General features: G+C 40.0%; 1 protein-coding gene across 16 annotated transcripts in view; it reads right to left on the minus strand.

The window, feature by feature from the left end:
- Window positions 1-21,052, minus strand: part of sorbs2a (sorbin and SH3 domain containing 2a) — a 49,255-nt gene that overhangs the window by 14,109 nt on the left and 14,094 nt on the right. For 5 of the 16 annotated variants that reach the window (XM_042223886.1, XM_042223887.1, XM_042223896.1 and 2 more), the window contains exons 3-18: window positions 18,170-18,225; window positions 17,384-17,473; window positions 16,149-16,175; window positions 15,896-16,020; window positions 14,955-15,578; window positions 13,856-14,272; window positions 10,903-11,029; window positions 10,374-10,540; window positions 8,114-8,180; window positions 7,311-7,361; window positions 6,965-7,181; window positions 6,710-6,824; window positions 5,009-5,080; window positions 2,387-2,443; window positions 1,518-1,567; window positions 346-521 (exon numbers count right to left, since the gene is read on the minus strand). In XM_042223886.1, coding sequence (XP_042079820.1) covers window positions 346-521; window positions 1,518-1,567; window positions 2,387-2,443; window positions 5,009-5,080; window positions 6,710-6,824; window positions 6,965-7,181; window positions 7,311-7,361; window positions 8,114-8,180; window positions 10,374-10,540; window positions 10,903-11,029; window positions 13,856-14,272; window positions 14,955-15,578; window positions 15,896-16,020; window positions 16,149-16,175; window positions 17,384-17,473; window positions 18,170-18,179 — 2,392 coding nt within the window. In that variant the 5' untranslated portion in view covers window positions 18,180-18,225. The remainder of the gene's footprint in view (window positions 1-345; window positions 522-1,517; window positions 1,568-2,386; window positions 2,444-5,008; window positions 5,081-6,709; window positions 6,825-6,964; window positions 7,182-7,310; window positions 7,362-8,113; window positions 8,181-10,373; window positions 10,541-10,902; window positions 11,030-13,855; window positions 14,273-14,954; window positions 15,579-15,895; window positions 16,021-16,148; window positions 16,176-17,383; window positions 17,474-18,169; window positions 18,226-21,052) is intronic. The other 11 variants (XM_042223892.1, XM_042223899.1, XM_042223900.1 and 8 more) reach the window with 6 other exon arrangements.

Here is a 21,052-nt window from a genome sequence, read left to right on the forward strand (position 1 = left end):
GGGGAGAGGGAGAATAAACAGGAGAGACGAATGGATGGAAAAAACAGATGACTTGATGTTCTTTTTTTTTTCCTTCAGACTTCCACCAATCAGTGAACTTTAAGGTTTATACCAGAAAGGCATCATATTGCAAAAAACCCAACAAAATCATATAAGCACAGTTCACATGCATGTGTTGGGAAAAGAAGGGAAAACAAACACAACCTGACCTAGGGTGAGCCTTTGGTGGCTAAACAGTAATGGTAACTTTCTTCTGGCTTTGCCAAACAGCAAAATACAAAAAAATATCTCTTTTCATGAAAAACCCAGAAGTGAAAGAAGCTGCATCTGTGAAAGCGTGGCTACCTTTGGCTCTGGAGGGTGAGGATGGTGAGGAACGAATGACGGGTTTCTTTAGGCTGCTGCTGGGTCTGTAGGCATCCACTGGTTTAGGGGAAGTTGCAGCTCGGCTCTGAGATGGAGCATTCACTTGGGAGCTTGACGGCTCAGACTTCCTTCTCTTCCTGTAGTCACTGGCAGCACTACAATAAAGAATGGGCCAAACAGTCAGTGAATCCAGTTTGCAGAAGGCGAATACAGACACTATAAATCTCCTGTGGGAGCACTGTTTATTTACCAAAGTCATGAGTAGTTGAATTGACAACAGGCAAAAAATAAATAAATTAAAAGTAACCCAGTAGTTTTAAGAAATAACCTCTTTTGTAAGAAATGATGCTACTGACAAAAGGAGATGTTAAATTTACATAGAATATGTCTGTGAAGGTTCTCAGTCATCCAGGTCATCGTAGTCAAAGGAGCTTGCAAAGAAAAGCGTCTGGACTTCTTTAAGTTGCTTGAAGTCCAGACGCTTTTCTTTGCAAGCTCCTTTGACTTTACATATAATACTTTATAGGTTTTATATATTGAGAGAATGTTAAAATCACTATGATCAATATGAAAACCTTGAATACATTTCCAGTATATCTAAGATCATCATACAAAGTACCAGATTATACTTAAATCCAAAAACAAAACAAAGGGAATAAAGTAACTTGAGTTTTAAATGTTAAAAATCCAAGGGGGCTTTCTGTTCAGGACAGTTAAATAAATGACCCGGCCTATTCATCACATCCCCGCTCTGCCCTCTCTCTTCACAGAGTATAATGCATCTGAATAAGCAGGCCATTGATGAAAGGGAGTGGGATGAGGGGAGGAATGGGGGTTGAGGGAAGGACAGGAGGTGAAGAGCAGCATCAATAGGTTTGCTGGGTTCATTTATTCTGGCTCAGCTCGTGAAAAACAAAAAAAACAAAAACGAGGCAAAGCGCACTACCATCAGTGACAAAAGCAAAATTAAGACTTCACAAGTCATCATTTACTGCACACGCACGGGATGTTTGTGCGAGCGACAATATGAGAAAGACCTTAGTTTTTCTACTGAGCTGAATCACAACAAGGACAGCTGCTGGTGAAAGGATGGGGGAGGGGGAAGAGGGGATGAGGGTGATGCAGAGGAAAATAAAAGAAGCAGCAGTTACCTTGCAGGTCTCTCTGGAGCCTTGTCAGCAGGAGTGATGTGGAGGGATGTCTGGAATAGGGCAGACAACAAAAGAGAAAAGTGAGCCCCGCAGGAACAAAGACTTGAGGCAGAGCAGCTTACAATACACAGCCTGCATGCGGTTGTTGCTGTGCCACACTCAAAACACTCCCCCAGCGTAAGGCGCAATGGATGCTGGTTCCACATGGCACACCTGACCAAGAAGAGGCCCTGCTGGTGCACACATACCGAAGACAAATTTCTGGTCTCTGTCGTGCTGCTCTGAAGGATGATGGAAAAGGTGATGCACTGAAGGGTGTTATGGAGGTTCAGCTCAGGGGGGCAAATGTTACCCTGCAAAAACTGGCATGGATCAGCTGGAATGGGTCTTAGTGGTATAGAGTGTTCAACGCTGATGACAAAAGTAGGGAAATCAACAGCATCGATTGCAATCACATTTATACTGGGATAAATGTGTGATTACCCTATGATGACTTGGGTAGGTGCAAGTCCTCAACCCCCATGATCATGAACTAGACTGAATTGGATTGAGAAAAATGATGGGTGGACACTTATGTCTGAAGCATCTATTGGTTTTCTAAAGTTTTGAGCTCATACTGTAATGTTACCAAAGGCTGATAAAAAAGAATGACGTGAACCAGCACTTCAAAGCTTCAAATGTTCAACAGCCTTCACAAAACAATCCACTCAAATTTTAGTAAATGGCTAGCATTTTAATTTAAACTCACAGTACATTCATTTTTAGCAGTCGTATCTTAAATATGTCTTAGCAATCGAGATCCTGATTGCTGTGACGGGTTAGAAATGGTACAATTAACACTACTGGAACACTTGTGAATGTGAGATTACCTCAATGCGCTGGCGAGCGGAGATGTCTGGATTATAATCCAGCCGTTTTTTAGGAGGCTTGAGCCCCAAGCAGCAGCAGTGAGCAGGAAGGGGAGGAGAAGAGGAGGAGGAATAAGAAGGTGAAGATGGAGGAGGTGAAGGAGGAGAAGCGGTGGTGACATCATGGGGGGGAAACAAAAAAAAAAAAACATGTGGAGAGAGTAACACCTGTTAGAGAACCTGAGTAACCAGACAACCACAGCACATGTGATTTGCTTGTATCAGACACGTGTGCACTTACACCAACACATTGACACACACCTACATATATCTATTCATCACACACGTTCTTTGATATACACTTTCTAATGTATTCTATTTATTAGTTTTTTCCCTTAAACTGCAGATTGTCGAGGCTAAAACAACGCAGGCCTACTACACCAGCCTATAAACCACACCAACACACGCAACTGTGCCTATTTACCACACACACATGCAGAGTGTAAGAACAAGCTGTAAGCAAAAAGCAAAGTGAAGCACAAGCTGCGACATTGTGTTTCTTTGAGAGTGCAAGGACTTGCACAATCAAATGCTGTGACTTATCGCCTCAATCGAAAACTGAACACAGTGTGTGGTTCTGACCGTGGCCGTATCAGTCAGATAAAATGTCTACACTCTAAGGGCTTATTGAGTGATGTGAAACAGTGAAAACATTGCAGGTAGAAATCTCACAAAACAGCTAAACATGACTGTGAGAAGACAGAAAGTCATGCCAGATCTGAATGTGAAATTTTCACCTGAACATTTCGAATAAGCCCAGCAAGTCAGCACCTGATGTCATGCGCTGGCATGGACAGAGGCATGTCCATGTGACACTTTGTAAATCAGACAGGTTGTGGGTAATTTGATCCCACATTTATGACTGGAGGCGATCTCTGTTTCAAGTCACTATGACATTATTACCACTTACATCCATCAGAGGGCACTAAAGCATTTAGCTTCAAAGTATGCAGAGAGTTCCCTCATAGTACTGCAGGGATCAAATGAATAAACAGGGTATGTAAAGGCAGATTGACAAATAAATACTGGCATGTACAGTACTACGCAAAAGTCTTGAGCCATTCTTATTCTTTATGTTCTTCACCACAGTCTGAACTCTCTCAGGCAGCTTTCTTGTCATTTCTTTAAGTAGACTTCAGCAATAGTTCTCCAGGCTGCAGCTCTTTTTTCAGTGTTTCTGCCTTTTGTTTTGTTCTCTGTCAAGATGATACCACAAGGCTTCATTAATATTAATGTCCCGGCTCTGGGAAGGCCAATACATAACTGATAGTGTTTTACTTCCTAGGTATGCTTTTACAGCATTGGCATTGCTTTTGAGGTCATTATCATGCTGAAAAATTAAGCCACCAGACGCTTTCTCCCAATACCACAGGCTGAAATGCCCCAAACCATGACAGTGCCTCCACTGTGTTTAATAGATGGCTGCAGACACTGTTGTACCTCTCTCTAGACCTCCTCTGTACATACTGATTACAATTTGTGAACAAAAAGTTTCAAATTCAGATTCATGATTATAAAGCCTGCTGCCAATCAGCTGAAGGATTAGCTGCATCTCTCAGGTCTTGTCAGGTCTTTACTGATTTTTTCCTACTTCTCGAGGACATGACTTTTAGCTGTAACCATTTTTTTATGCCTTCTTAGGTCATTTCTTGTTTTGTCCCCAACTTGTCCAGTTTCCTAGAAATTTTTAAAACTCACACTGCACACCAAGTTTTACAACAATAGTATGTTGTTATGCCTGTCAACTATTTTCATGGATTTAGCTAAAGAAATGGGAACAAATTATGTGTTTTTCGTGACAGGCTGCTAGTAACAAAGTGCCTAAATGTAATATTTAAAACTGGTTCTTTTCCAAGTTGTCATATGTGTAGAGACAACACTGATTCATTCCTTGACTTAGGAGCCTGTTTCATGCTTGAATGAAAAATGGTGAGGCAGAATGACTGGAATGAAAAAGCAGATTGAAAAAGCAGCCAATGTCCAAAGAAAAACTTCAGAAAGCCCAGAGAACTAAAGAAATTACAAGAAAGTCTGGCTTCTTAGATGCTAAATATGAAGAATTTAGAAGTGGCTAAAGACTTTCGCAAAGTACTGTATGATAGATACTGAACAAAATTACACAAATTATTTAAGAAAGAGTTTAGAGCAAAAAGTAAATATCAGTCTAATCTCTGCTACTGCATCTTTTTTATTAATGTTTTGACTGTTCATGACCTCAAGTTATCTCAAACGTTTGGAGGCCACTGCCTTTAAACCATTTCCTGCTTATTTTTGAACAAGATGCAGAAATGAACCAACTGAAATAAAAGTGTCCAGGTTCACGTGGGAGCATTTTAGTGCCTGCTAGTCAAAGAACCAAAAACCCCAGCAGCAGAGCGATAAACTGCAGTTTGTCACAAAGGTGTTTTGGGGGTAAGGAAGGGGGCACCAAACAAGCACCAAACAAGTATCACATGCCCAAACAACTAGCCCCACCCAATCTAATAGCACAGACATTAAGAAAAAGTCCCGGGTGGAGCGGAGATAGTGGGTGTATGCCTATGACAGAGTTGTGTTTAAAGGAGTAGCTAGGCCCTGACTTACCGGCCGCCCAAACTCCAGCTCGGAAAAGAACTTATACCAAGGCTCGTTCTCTAAATCTATGTCATCATAGGTCTGGGAAAGCATGACAGTGACAGAGAGAGGAAGTAGAAGAAAGACAGGAGAAAGGAAGTGTGGAAAGAAGTCACACACAAAGAGAGACATGGTCCTCGTGGTTAGGAATGGGCACAGGTGGCAAAGGGAGATGGGCACAGGATGAACCAGGATGAAGGCTTGCCCATGGAAACAAAAGTGTTGCAGCAGAGCCCATTTACAGCTCAAGTTTCACTCCTACAGTACAGTGGTCAGTCAGTCTAGAGCAACAAACTGCCACAATCCAAAAAGGGCTCAGGCTAAACATGTAAATAATAACTGTAACTGACTACGCTTTTGTGCTGCTGTATGCATTTATACAGTCTATAAACATCAAACACAAACAGCACCATGAACCACTCAGAAGTGAATGTTTGTGAATGAAAAAAGACAACATTTAGATGTTTTTCACGTTTTAAAATGATGTCCATATTAATGTTTTAGTTGCCTTAGTTTTCTTGTATGTCTTGATGCCTTTTAAGACACATTTTAATAAAAGGTCAGCTTGTTTGATTTGTTTCCATTTACTGTTACTTGAACTGTAGAGATGGCATTGTGTGTTTTACCACGCTGTCTGCTCTTTCTAACCCCAATCCCACATAAAATTGAGTTTTCATGCCAAATGAAAAACTGCCAGGAGATGTTTTGTAGGTGTTGTAGTGCTACATCTCTGGCTTAAAAGAAAATTCAGCTTTCAGATGGATGAGTCACCCTGGAAAAAAAAACAAAACAGAAGCCTGGAGCAGAGACTGCCAATCACACAAATGCATTAGGGACACTTGCACACACACATCTAAAGAACAAGAGTAACAGAAAAACATTTTTTGCCTCTTAAAGGCCATAATTACCAAAAAGGGGGGCGTCATCAACATACAGGTTGTTTTAGGGGTGACACTTTTTTACTTTGGTTAATGGAGAAAAAAAATTATACCGAGCAGCACATTAGACAGCGTGGGTCCTTCTACAGCTTTCTCCTTTATTACCTCTGTCTATCAGGAAGTGACTCATGCATTATTGCCCTGGGAGCACTCTCAGCAGTCATCACATAAAACATCTGCGAAACAGCCATTTTTTTTTTGCAAACACAACTCATTTATAACACATTATTCATTATTCCGTCCTAATCTCAAATACTATTTTTTTCAGTCCCGCCTGTCAACACAGTCAGTTTTTGCATTTTTTTCCTGCTATCTGCTTTGTCCTTCACCCCACACAAACATTAACACTGAGTACTGTCGCTAGCGGATGTAAGCACTGGAAGCTTTTAACGCCCACATTGTCTCTGACAGAAGAAGAGCCATGTGAAAGCCAACAATATAATGACATACTAATGTCTGTCTACCAGACTAGCAAGTTTCCAAAAAAAAAAAAAAAAAAAAAAAAAAAAGCGCTCTTGCTTGTGACTATTTTTTCACTCTAAAAACAGCCTGAGCAGTGACTGAATTATTTAATCTTCTACCAAACGATACCAAGAAACACTGTGAGGAAGTCACTTGATGTTCTCACACGATGCCAGGGTGAAGATAAACAGGGAGGCATTTCTCTGCATATTTTAAGAGGGGTGGGAATTTCAGTATTTAAAAAAAAATAAAATAAAAAAAAATTACTCACTGGTCTTTCATGCTCCAAGATAGAGGACTTCCCAGGCTCGTACTCAAAAATACTCTTGGGTTCTGCGCGGTACTTTCGTGTGTCCACTTTTCGGTCTGGAGGACCCCATTCATTGCTGGTGTGAGAGAAACAAACACATGCTTTTTCAGAAAAAAACGCTTGAGATAACTGACATTAAAATAAAGATTATTAAAAATATTACAGCATATCAATATATCATCAATATTAGTTAATATTGAGAAAGTTTGCACTTACGCGTCTGTCAAGTCCCTCTCGCGATCACTGTCTCTCGCCCTCAGTTGGAGAAGGGATGGCATGGGTGGAGGTGGTGGGGGTACAGGGGATGGTGAAAGCTCCCGAGGTCCAAGATGCCCTTCATTGTTATCCGAGGGGCTCTTGGACAGAGGCCTGTACGTATGTGTCCGAGGGGCAGGGTGGGCCATGGTGGTGCTGGATGACAGGCTGTAGTTATCTGGCAAGGACAGGATGGAGGAGAGAGTGGAGGCAGAAGCAATGAGGCCAGTAAGCCAGAAAGGAAGGTTGGGAAGAAGTTATTGATTTTTAGGAAATACAACTTGTGTTACACAGGAGCAGGTCTCACCATTGTTTACGAGAGCATATGAAGCATTGTATGTGTCGGAATAGTCGTCATCTGTAGAGGAAATGTACAAAACAGTTGATTGGGAACACGTGTAAGCACACTTTGTTGTACACAGGGTACAAGTTTGTCCTCAAAGATAGCACTTTTAACCAGCCTGGAAATGAACAGTTACACAAGTGATTTTCTTTTCAGCTACAAGTATATTAAAAGCACCAAAGCAACATGATCCACTTTCCCAGAACTCTTTCTGAACTTTAAAGATGAAAGATGACTGAAATTCTGACTAAAACGAATCAAGGTTGCAGGATGGGGAAAGCATTCTACTGCCTGTGCTTCCAGTAAAATCACAAAAATAAAATGCATCAAGACCATAATGAGCCTTTGGATGAGTTCTCAGCGCACACACCCATGAAATAGTCTGTGTATCTGAGAGTGCATGAGTTTTTTGTGTGTGCTCTTGTAGCAGAAGGCTGAGCAGTTTAGAACAAACAAGCGTTGTACTGATTCTGTGATTCTGTCAAGCCCACAAAATTAGAGCAGATTTCCCAGGATGGCTCTGTGTCTATTAGAGGTTTCTCTCCATTCCTCCTCCTCTCCAGGCTGTTGCTCGCAATCTAACGAGCTCTGGCTCTGGGATCATCTGGGTCAATTGGTTTAATGAGAACTGGCATGCAAACACACAGACACACACACAAAATATGCACACGCATACAAACAGCATGCATACATGACCAATTCTGCATGAAATGTCTAATAATCTAGTCGTTGCACATCATTTCAGCACGCTACAGCAGAGGCCTTACCTGCTTTGTGAACTTTGTGAATCTGTTTGAACATAGTTTTGTACCAGTCTTTGGGCCTATCCACCGTCTGCAGACAAAGAAATAACCAGAGTTATGTGCCGTTAAATGTAACACAAATGTGAAGGCTGAATTTAGAAACTATAAACGGACTCACAACATGTTATTGGACATTCTAGAGCTGAAAAAACACAGTAAGCCTTTTGAAGCATTTATACTTCACACAGGGATAATATAACTAATATAAATAATTTAACTAATATAAACAGACTAATACTAATATAACCATAACTAATATAAAGAATAAAACCAAGATTGCATCTTATCCAAGAGAAATATTTGTATTTGCCAATAAGGTTATTCTGTCATGGCCACTTGTGTGTTGTCGTTTTCTGTTGATTAAACAAACAAACCCGTTAAATTAAGTAAGCACTAATTATGAAACCCTGGCCAACGTTTAGTTGGTGCATCCCTACATCAAATATCAGGCTAGTGTCTGACCACTGGCTAAAGTTGCTTTATTCACACAACTCCTGCTCTGTATGGCTGCTTTTCACATATAGTGTGTTTGTAACTTGTATAACTGTTTTTCACTTGACATTTGTTAAAAGGTTAAGATAGTCTTTTGTTTAGACAGAAATTTTGATAATATTCAGTAACCATACAAGTCTCACCAAGAACTTACACTGAATATTCATATGAAAAGAAACACAAGAGCTGTGAAAAAACAGATTTTTAGAATATTTGGCAGTGATAATGTTTAAATATGTGGATAATATGTGGAACCTCTGTTTGTGTCTGCATATTCCTCAGAGACCTTTAGGACATTTTTTGGTTATATCAACTATTATATCGTCATTTTTGCAAGCAAACAAAATGGCTAAAATTACCAATTTTTAGCATTTTGTGCCTATAACACCTTATAAAATCATCTCATAGGTTTAATTTCATGAGAATAACATTCAACAGATATACACAAAACTCAAATTATGCATGATACATTATTATTACATGACATCATTACTTAGCAATGGGCTAAAATGATCCGTTATTAGCATATGGCCTGTATTTACCACTCCTTTTTTATGCTTTTCTCAGTGTGATTAAGTGTCAGCAGGACAAACGATACTGTAGCATGGGCAACTACTTTTGTAATATTCTAAAATCAGACACTTGCTGCAGCCCTTAGTAGGGCTGTGGGGTCCTTCTTTATAACTATGACTTTGAGATCTTAAAGTGAGCAATTAAAAAAACATGACGTTTATGTAAGGTCAGAATATTTAAATGCATAGTTTAAATAGCCACAAATGACACACTATCACTTACCTGAATGACTACTATGTCAGTTTGTTTTGGTATGACTATCAGTGCGTATGTTCGAGTCAAGCTGCCTCAGCAGGTTCAGTTTTGAACCACAAAGGTGTCGAATCCTTGTTGGTACAAAGTGGGGGCTCTGCTTGCTGTGGCTGGAGAATCAAGGAGAGACCCTGGTATGTGTGCCTTTGTGTAAACAGTATAGATCTAACAGACACTTAAAAAAAGACCCATCAAATGGCAGAGAGACTTAATCCTCTCTTTATTCAGTAGCACTAAACAATGTCCCTGGATTCCGGTCAGAGAGGAGGCAGTTTGGCTCCACAGAGAAAGAGCGTGTGACTGTGCACGCAGCACTGGCACAGCCAAGAGACGCGCCAATTACCACTTCACTCTCCACGGTTACCAAACAGAGTGGCCACAAAAATGTTTGCCCGCTTAAAACAAGGAGCATCTGTTTTTCTTCTCTCCTGCTTTCGTCTCTTTTCAACTCTTTTCGTTTATTGCTCGTCTCTTATTCTCCCCATTTCTCTTTCTCTCATTTTGTAGCTCAGCGTGCATTCCTTTAAATGCTGCTCTTCAACCAACCAATAACTGAGTGAAGTGTTAATACACGGAAAGCCTTAACAGAGATAACACACAGGGACACGCTCCTTGACAAGTAATCAGCAAGGACCTTGTAGTACCAAAGCAAAGACCTTGTTTGAGCTCATCTTCATGACTAGCACACAGAAGGAAGCGAAACTGAGATAGTGAGAGCGGGAGAGAGTCTTTGAACATGGGGTCAAAAGCTGCTGACAGCTTCAAGTAATTCCTTGCTTAAAAAACCTGTTCACACAAGGAGGCAGGAGAAAATGGCTTCAAAGAAACTCCTCTGCATTACTACAGCATCTACGAGAGCAGGTCTACTGGAAAGCAATGTGTTTGCTCCCTGTACGAGTTCTCTCACCGTGCGGATGGCGATAGGAATGCCTGACTCATCAACTGGGCCGATGCCTTCGTAGTGGGGGGCTTTAATGACCGACACCTTCTTTTCTTCTTCTGAGAAACGGGCAATGGGCACAGTGCTGCTGTGCCCTGACACCACAGACTCTCTGGTGACTGTTTCACTGCCCTCTGGATCCGAGAAGGAAGCAGAGAAAGAGGAGACAGACGTGTTAGTAATACAGGTCCTCCACAAGCTCCAGTTAAATGTTTGTAATGGATAGACTGCTACAGATATAGATTATATGTGAATCCTGAGACATAGATACATACACCTTACTTGGCATCTTAACGTTTACAGTTACACTGTAAAGATCCTTTTACATTTACAATGATGTAAGCAATGATGTAACGTTTGTTCCTCTGTGAGAGGTTTCAGTTCAATTATCTGACTGAACTTAGGTTCTATTTTCTGCATGTGCTTGTGTAGTCTTAAGTCTAATGTCTTTCAATCTTTTTAGGCATGTCATATATCACCACAGATAGTGACTCACCTGAACTCCTGCTCTGTCTCTGAAGCCCCGTGTGGAGTGAGACAGGAGGTGGAGGATATGACGGGGGAGACAGCGGCCTATGTGGATGGCTAGTACTTCCATTCATTGCGTGAGAAAGAACCTGGCCCTAGGAGCGACCCAAAACCCAGAAACAGGGAGTGTAAGAAAATCACCAACAGCAGACAAAACCTACACTACTTACGGTTGTAAAGCTCTATAACATTGGCTTAACATAATATATATATTTTTTAAAAATTGTGGAAACAGAAGGATTAGCCGCCAGATAACACTTCATGATAACCATTGCTAAGGATGGATACTAGTGGACTAAAAATCATAAGAGTTGGGAACCTGGACAGTGACGTCTCTGTCGGTGTGTAGTTTTATTGTCACTTGCTGTTTACATTTGTTGTTTGGTTTGGTGCAGGCCCTCAAAATACTGCATATGTTTATGAAAAGATTGTGGTTTGGGTAAATATTCAAGGAACCAATATAAGACCAAGGCTAAAGGACACCTTGTGCATACATGTGAGACACCTGCACAGTTGAATAAACAGCAGCATTTAATCCCCCGGGAGTGAAAACAGGCAGGTTAATCATTACCGAAATGCTAATGCAGTTTTGCAATAAACACATAACAGAAGTTTATAAAATGTTGCTTGTGTTGGTGACATCATAATGTAACAGCTACTAAATCTAAGTTATAACTTCATTAACACTAAAACAAATCATTGTTTGTTTCTAGTAAATTAACCGTTTAGTAAAGATTAATTAACAATCAATTTGTGGTTTATTAGCAATGGCTATTACAAAGTCTTACCATCCAACATTAGTCATCACATTGTTCCAATCAGAGCGGGTAAAAGAACCAGTTCTGATTAAGAGTGGATGGACATGTGAACATACAGTGAACGTGATTCACAGTAAGTTGTGAATCTGAAGTGACTAAAACATAAAGACAGTTAGTGGGGGGAAGGGTCACTCACTGAAACACGTCACAGTGTACATAAAATACATGAAAAAAGAAAAAAACAAAAGACTAAAACAGAGACAGTAAGCCCATTCACATTCACACACATCTCATTATTTAGTTAACAAAAATCTGACATAAACAAGATAGTGGACATGATATATTTACAATGGGATGCTCTTCCCATTCAATATGCCACAGGAAGAGGTTACATTAACTGAAAAAGAATAAAAAGTCTGTACAGTGCTGTGAAAACCATTTACCCCCTTCCTGATTTCATAGTTTTGTTATTCCCCAAATTTCTCCCTCTTAAATGATTCAGATCATAAAACAAATTTTGACATTAGAAAAAGATTCTGATTCTGAAGATAACCCATGTAAAAGCAATGCAGTTTTTAAATGATGATTTAATTTACTAAGAGAAAAAAAAATGGCATCCATGGGAGAGTTCCAACAAGCAAACCACTGCTGACCGAAAAGAACAGAGCGACTGTCTCACATTTACCAGAAAACATCTTGATGATCCCCAAGACTTGGATACAAAAGACAACCAACAAACCAAACCAAACCAAAAGGTAAAGTCTGGACTTTAATCTCATTGAGACTTTCTGGCATGACCTTATACAGGTTGTTCATGCTGGAAACCCCGCAAAGCTGCTAAACTGAAATAATTCTTCAAAGAGTGGGACAACATTCCTTCATAGCGATCTGACACAGATCATTGACAGTTATACTTGCTGCTGTGGGTGGCATAGTTATATTTTCTGAAACGTGTGAGAACTAAGCAAAGATCTATGAACTCATGAAGGGCGAATACTTTTTCACAGCACTGCATTTCAGTTTTAAAGTTTGCCTGTTCACACCAAAGATTCATGGTGAAACAAGAGGGAGGTACTACAGAGCCAGAGCACCATTATCTTCGACTCAGATAACCCAAAGAAAGACTGACTAAAAAACGAATTGCTTTTTTAAGTGTGCTTGGCTTATAATGCTATTATATTGTCATATGAATAGTATAAAATTATGTAAAAAACAAAAACACACACACACACACTTATTATTATTTTTATACATAGGTTCAAGTGAGATTGCCTGCCTGCAGTACCCTAATCTACTTACACAGAGAATACTAATTAAAGCTACTTATTAGAATATGATTTTTTAATATACTGAATAAAGAAAGGCCAATATGATATTTTAGTCATAGTGGTCATATAGCAGAAAGATAAAGTATTATTTATAAAGCGCCAATGTATTTAGAATACTTTTGCAAACACTTATTATCCACATAGCGATTAGCAGTGTAGTTACATACATTTACAAAGCACTGCATGCTCTCCCCAAAGGCAAAAATTAGATTAAAATACTAAGAAACAAGTTTACCAAAATGAAATCTACTGCTTTCAATATCATACTTGCATAACTGCAAACACAGCATACACATGTATGTTCTCCTAGCATAACATAGAGAAACAATAAAGTAGAATATGTCTATTTGCAGTGTAATATAATGAGCTGAATGGTCACATAATTACAGTCCAAACACATGCTGCAGTGCTAAAAAAAGAAAAGAAAAGCAGCAGGAGTTCAGTCTTTTTAGATGCTAATAACCCATAGCTAATGGCTTCCAGCAGAGTACTGCACCTTCACCTTAGAAAAATCACTTCATTGCATCATGAATTTTTGATATGAACTGGCCTTAAGAAACACGATGGCAAAAACGACAAAAGAAGGAGAAATATAGACACGCATAGACATGTTTGAATGAGTACAGACAGTAACATAATAAGGGAACGAAGAGGGCTGGATTTAATTTCAGTATCTGACAGGTAGGGTGTAGATAACAGTTAGTGAAAGTTAAAAATTGGTAGTGATCACACACTTTGTAGAGTTCTGATTCAGCCATCAAAATGAGTGGAGGGAGCGTGGGAACCAACTGTTCTTGGTAATGATGTATGTTATAGAGGTGACTTGGATAATTACATTAGTGAAAGTGGCTGCTGCAGCAGCGGAGGCCACAGAGGTTGTTAGCACATCATCACGGCCAGCAGTGGGCGTGTAGGTAGAGACATGGCTCAGAGTGGGCGATGGCGTGGGTGAGGCGACAGGCGAGTCCAGGCTACAGATCTGCAGCTCGTCCAGCAGGCCGACCGTTGATGTCGAGTAGTGGCTGAGAGCTGACACGGTAACGGGGGAAGCCGAGGGCGAGGCACAGCTCACACTGCTGACTGCGCCGTGGCTTGGCCCGCTGGCCGCACCAGCTGTGCCACCAGCTCCACTTGGGACATACGGAGTGGGTGATAGTGCCTTGGGCATTAGACCTGACAGGTAGTCAAGTGACTCTGAGCTGTGGTAGCGATAGGGGGAGTGCCGTGCTGTGGGGTCAGGCGAGGGAGGCCCCTGAGGTTGGAATAAAAGGTAATTCATTGGAAAAGGAGGAAAGGAGGAGAGTGCTTAGTGAGATAATTTATTAGACATGGTGTCAAAAGGGATGTGTAAAAATAACATGTGACAACAGGTGAATTACTGTTGTGAAACCACACGGTGTCATAAAGCTGCAGCACCCTCTTCTGAACGCATTAATGCTGGAAACTGAAGATGTTTTGTTAATTCACACTTTACAGAAAAAGCACCAGATTACATGGTAATTAACTGTGGTGTACAACATATTATACACTTGGTTAAAATGCAGTACAAGTTCACACAACTGTAGAATCACTGTTTGGTTCAGTGGAAGGTATTATCAAGAACAAGAATGAACTAAAGGGCAACACACACAAGTAGAAGACATGCATTAAAACCCCTACGGTATATCTGCTTTAACAGAATGCCACAGTCAGACTCAACATATAAGAAAAGAAGCTAGTTTAGAATTTGGGCCATCACTGTAATAGTAGCTTGACTACTTCTGTTATTTCTGGGGACCTACTGCAACCAAGTGACATGATGCAGTTGGTGTGTTACCCTTTAATCAGTCTTGATGTCACCAAGACATAAACCCAGTGTCTGGATTAAAGTGACCTTTAAATGAACACAACTGTGTATTTTGCTCTGCTGTACCGGTCTGTAGTCAGTTATGTACCAACAGTTTTGCAGGAGAAGGCCTTGGTGGAATTGCAGGAGGAGGCTTCGTTATCTCCACCTGGGATGGAGCTGGAGCTGCCGTTTGATCTGAGACCTTGAGTTCCACTTTGGAGTTTGTCTTAGATGAAGCAGGATTTTTTTTATTCTCTTTGTCCAAGCGGACAGAAATCGAAGCTGTCTGTGTCACGGGTTGAGATAGGATGGGACTTCTTTGTGGAGGTGAGGAAGTGGGTGGAGGGGACCCTGTGGTTTGGGTCTTATGTTGGGGATCAACACAAGAATTGAGGTGTGCAGGAGGGTCAGGGATGGTGACAGGAGTTAGTGTAAGGGAAGACACCTTACGTTCTTTTGTATTAGCATTGCTTGTGTCATTCGAGACAACGGACTCATTCAGCTGCTGGACTGTGTTTGCACTGGTTTCTGAGTATGAGTAGGATGATGTGCTTCTTACAGTGTAGGACTCTTTCAAGACTGCTTGTTCATTTTTAGTGATTGTTAGCATTCCAGGACTCAAATCATTAGCCAGGCCAATAAGGGAACTGTAATTTTGAGGATTAGTGCCTGCAGGCGAGAAGTGAAAACTCTCTTTTCTGGGGGGTGGCAATGGCAATGGACTGATATCCTTGTTAGCCAATTAGAAAGTGGCAACCAATGTAAGTTCAAACAGCAAAAAAGAAAAACAAAACAGAAAAAAAAATCATCAGCACAAAGCATGAGATCAGAAAGTTTAAAATACTTGTTTCAGAATACAGCAACAATATATGTATATTATCCAAATTCCTAATGACGTTAAAAATAACTTTTTTCCCCACTCAGACACTCAAAAGCCAACAGAAGCACATCACATCATGAAATTACACTTGTAATTAAATTTTAAATAGCAACAACAGAGAAATAAATGCGTGAGTGTCTGTCAGTGTACTGTGAATGATGTTTCACCTGTGAGGGGGACTTTTTGTCCTGCAGATTGGGTCTGACGCTGCGAAAGCCTTTGGCAGCAAGCGATGAGCTGCTAGCATCTCCGTTTTTAAGGCCGTCTGTTGCGCTGTGTGACCGCCAAGAATCTGAAGATAAATTTAGTAATTTTACCATTACTAATGTTTTCTGACCAAGTTTGCTGGGATCATGTGGGATGTTTTACAGCAGTGTTAGGATTGTCCACCAGAAATCACCAAAAGCATCAGGCACTTACCCAAGTCCGATGAGTGAGAATCACTCCCTGGGGAAAAAAGGACACAGCAATAATAAGCAACATGGCTGAGTGTTCCTTACATTCATCTCTGTAACAAACTCCAATATACACCTACTGTGCAAACATTTTTAAAAAGCTCTTAAACATCAAGATACAATTCACACCTAATTACCAAGAACTGCTTCTACTGCATTTTTAACAGCTAATGATTTTCCCCCCTGCATGCTACAACGTGTCTGTGGGTTTCCTCTTGAGGTTGCTTTCCCGTCAGCTTAAAGGATAGAGACAGAAAACTCATTCTTGAAGCAATTTTCACGCTTCACGCTGTAACAGGAGCATCATCTAAAGCAAACGTTAAAATCCACTATGAGCCACTTCAAGAAAGGCAAGTTGGGGCTTTAGGAAAATATGTGAGATAACGTAAAAATGTCTTTGAGTGAACTTGAAATTATCTAAAAGGAAATCAAAGAAATCGAGACTCTATAGAGACAGTTATCAAACTGTAATATCAAAATCTATGCCAAAATGATTTTTTTCTGCATTTCAAACTCCTGGCATAAAAAAATATCAGCATTTGCTTCAGTGACTGAACTTGCTTCCTATGACTAAAAATACAATCAAATAACTGTAATCTAATTTAACACTGAACTCACAAACAATAGTACTCTGTGATGAATCTAGTGTAACAGTAATTTCATTAACGATGCCATTTTCTGTACACAGAGTATCTGAGGATAATTTAGCTTAGGTCAAGGAAACAGTGTAATGCCTAACCAAAAAAAGAAACGTATATTAAAAAAAACCCTTTAAAAACATTAAGGTAATATACACATAGACAGGGAGAAGACATTGTGGGATGTGAGAACATAATATCACTTCTACAAAGAAGAAGCAAAAGCATAACAGCACATAGATACAAATATGACGAATGAGTGAAGGAAGCAAAAGAAGGAAATGAACAAAAGGAAATGAAAGAATTACACAATGAACCGATTAAGAAAAAATAGCATCCCACAATCCAAACATTGCTTAAGCATACCGAGGCAGCCACAGCCTATTTCAAAGTACTTCAAATGTGTTCAAGCCATAACAGGATTTTCAACAACAACAAGCCACTTAGATGTACCTCATGTCCTTGACCGATAGTTTGGCTCAGCCAACACTTGCAGCGGCCTTTTATTTGGGTTATTTTGGGAAATAGTTATGTTCATTTGTATGTTTGTGAGTGTTAGTACCTGTGGCTAGATTTGGTGAGCTCTGGACCCTCTTCATGGGAGAGAGCATGAGTGACAAGGCCACACATTTGCGAGCATATCCTCCGCTATCTGAGAAATCACAGCCAGGCAGATGATCATAGAAGCAAAAGCTGAAGCATACATGCACATGCTTGTGCGCATACTGCCATAAACAAATGCATTCAGCCGGAAAGATAATAATTACAGTAACAATATTGCAAACAAAGGCAGATTTGGAGGCAAAGCACATGCATTTCAAGTAGCTGATTTTTACTGGCGCTCAATAGAAAATTAGGAAAAAGCTGTGCAAACACGAGAACTGCTAAAGTGAACAAATCAAAGTCAATATGATTTACTGCATTAGCTTCCACTAACCTAAATATTTACAAGAGATAAAGTGAGACATTAGTTGTTTTTAAATCAACGTGATTCTGAACTGGGTTATTACCAAAAAATAAATTTAAAAAAATCCCAAACTAATGATTTTATGATCATGACATGACGACAGGCAGAAATGTAAAACATGCTCTTTCTTGTTATATTTCTCCCATTTTTCTCATAGATGAATCAATTTTACACTTATAACCTGAAGTCTTATATAAGACACTGTTTTGTAGTAAAAGTTTCATGTATGCTCATCACCGTCATGGCTGATAAACCCACATGACAAAATTATTTTAACTTTTCCAAACAAAAGCAAGACATGGATCGGACAGGTGGATGGGGGACTTCCCAACGATCCTGTAAACGCTGCACTCTGTACTTGTTTTTGGATATATACTGTACCTGTATTCATATTGAAGAGCACTTCTTACTGATCGGCAGCAGGGGCACACACTTTCCTAAAAAACAAAACAAAATACAAAGTATTTTAGAAAGAGATTTAAACTGTTTGAATAGAGTTTCAAATCCAAGACCTCAAATGGATCTTCTTGAGGGTAAAACCTCATAAGCAGATTTTGGAGATTCCGGTGTTAAAACACAAAACTGTAGCGAGGTACCTGCTTTACTGCAACCAAGCATATGACTGTGATTAGTTTTTAGTGTGCTCACTAATTTGGCTTTTTTTCCCATTCTGAGAAATGATGGCAGGCTGGGTGCATGATAGTATTTTGTAAACATGGAATAGATCATTTTTCACTGAGAAACAGCAATAAATGATTTCTAAAAAACTATATAAACTATATAAACTATTGGATATATGAGTGACAGGAAAAGGACACAAATCAAAGGCAAAGAATCATTACAACTGACAAGCAAACAGCACACCTGTTTTACAAAGAAACAAGACTCACATCGCTAACACTGCCTGATTCTGTTTAACTCTGTTTTTTTATCTTTCTATTTTTAGAGCTGAGGAGAGAAATGCACAGATGTTTGGGCTATATGCCCCATAGCTGTATGTTGCCAGTTTGTTAAAAAGGATGAAACAGATTATATTCACCGACAAAACACATGTATCACCAGACATTTGTTTCAACACTGTGACAGCTTAGGGCCTCTTTGCACGCATGTGAAGTCCTGATAATTACAGCTGTCATTTACTGGTGCTTATTCGAGGGACGGTATGCAATTGTATTCTGACATAAATGTGTAAACTGCCTTAGCAGTTGTCCCCAGTAATGAGTGGCACGAGATGGATGACCCAGCATTTTAGTACATACTGTATTAGACCATACTCACAACTCCAGTCTTAACAAGGAGATAAATACAAAATAGTTTTAATGACAGTCTAAGTTTGAAGTAACTAAGAAACATTTATTGCTGCTAACTATACAAGTAACTACAGCACTAGCCTCTCAGAACCATTTCATTTACAACTAAGTAGTTTATGTACACATAACAAACAAAAGACAAAAAACATGCAGCTACAATCATTAACTTGTAATACAAAACATAGTGAAACACATCTACCATCACAGGGACTTTATTTTCCTGTCAGCAGATTCTATTTGATTGCTTGTAATGGTTTTAAGAAATGCACAAGGTGTGATGAAACTGTCTTGGGCCCCAGTCACACAGAGCTCATTCGGGGCTAAAGACCATCAGGAAACTACCCGCCATGAGGGAAAAATCTATAATCCCTGATCGGTTAGCAGACAGTTGCTAGCATCTGCTGTGAAATCAATTGACGCAGGCGTAGAGACTGGAGACCCCTGGTAACCACTAGTCACTAGGGAAAAGTGTGTCGTGGGAGCCTGTTGACAGTCGATTTGGTTGCAGGGGTATACAGTGCTGCACGACAAACCTTCTTGTGATTGCTTTGGTTCCCAAATGAAGACACAGAATCTTCTACAAATAGTAACAAACTACTTGCTAAGCAATAGTAAAACTAAGAAGTGTGATGCAAACGGGGGATGGAGACTACTTTCCTTCATAGTAAATGTTTTGAAACGTGTTGGTTGCAGCAGTTATGAACAACTTTTACTATGAAGGCAAACATACTTTGTTTCCAGATTGTGTGGACTTTGAAAAGTTTCTCAGCTTGGAGAGTAGACGGCGAGTGTTTGTAGATGAGTGGCATCTGTGCAACAACCTCTTTTCAACTGATTTTTATCAGGCATCAGCCAGGTGCCTCCAGCCAACACTGGGGGAATAGACTACAGCAACCAGAGGTTGCCAGGGGGTTGCCAAATGGCCCAAGCCAGTGTGACTGAGGCCTTACCTGATTTGGCCAGTCACCCAATAAGGTTGTCCTTTTAGATCACCCTTTTGGCCTGATAATGCTCCTCACTTGACTGTAAGGAGCATCATCATTGATGAGAACAGCGATGCAGAAGCAGTTTTCAGCTGCATCATATCCTCGACCCCAAGGCTGAGACCGTCAGCTGTACTATAACTGTGTTTTCTAGCCACACAAACACAACCTTCACTCACCACCTGGACTAGGTGCCAATCTTTGCTGCCTGCAACTTGCTGCAACCACTTTCCAAAATTCAAAATCCAGCTGAAGGGTAGTCACTTTGACAATGGGGGAAATTCAGCATGCACTGCAGAGGCACAAGTGCAAAGGGATAAAATGTAGCAGGTACACAGTGAGCTCAAAATGCTCGAGAGGTGTGTAACAAGTTGAGGTGGGCCAAATATAAATCAGGTAAGGGTTTTTATTTTGGCCACAGATCTTTATTATCATAACTTATAGATATTTTGCCCTGGCTTTGAGATTTTGAGTGCTGAATCTTTTATCACTTACAGTTACACAATATTATTTTTACTACACTTTCCTCTGCTCAGCCCTGTGTCCATCTGCTTCAGAGCAGGGTAGACCCACAGTAAAGCAGTTATATAAGCAAACTCACCCTGAGATGGAACGAAACAAGAGTACATTAAATAGATAAATTAAATTACAAGAGGTATCCTGCTTATCACCCAATAAGAGATGGGATCAGCATGTTTTTCATCATGAAGTAACGTTTACTGACAAATTCTTTTTTAATCTGTATTCTTCTTGACATAACCTTCAAGCACCATGTCTTTGATTAGTTTATCCATATTCACTGCTTCATTCTTCCAAACACAGCTAATTTTGGTTGGCAAATAAAATCCTAATATTTGTGGGAGTGCATGAAGACAACATGGGATACTTTCTGTCCCTCAAGACCTAATCCTCACCCTCATACCCTGTGTCCTCATAAATCTTGCTCTCAGAAACAAACACGCACACATACA

Source organism: Haplochromis burtoni, unplaced genomic scaffold (genome assembly GCF_018398535.1).
Source record: "Haplochromis burtoni strain Fernald_Lab_line unplaced genomic scaffold, NCSU_Asbu1 Contig_122, whole genome shotgun sequence".
Lineage (NCBI taxonomy): Eukaryota > Metazoa > Chordata > Actinopteri > Cichliformes > Cichlidae > Haplochromis > Haplochromis burtoni.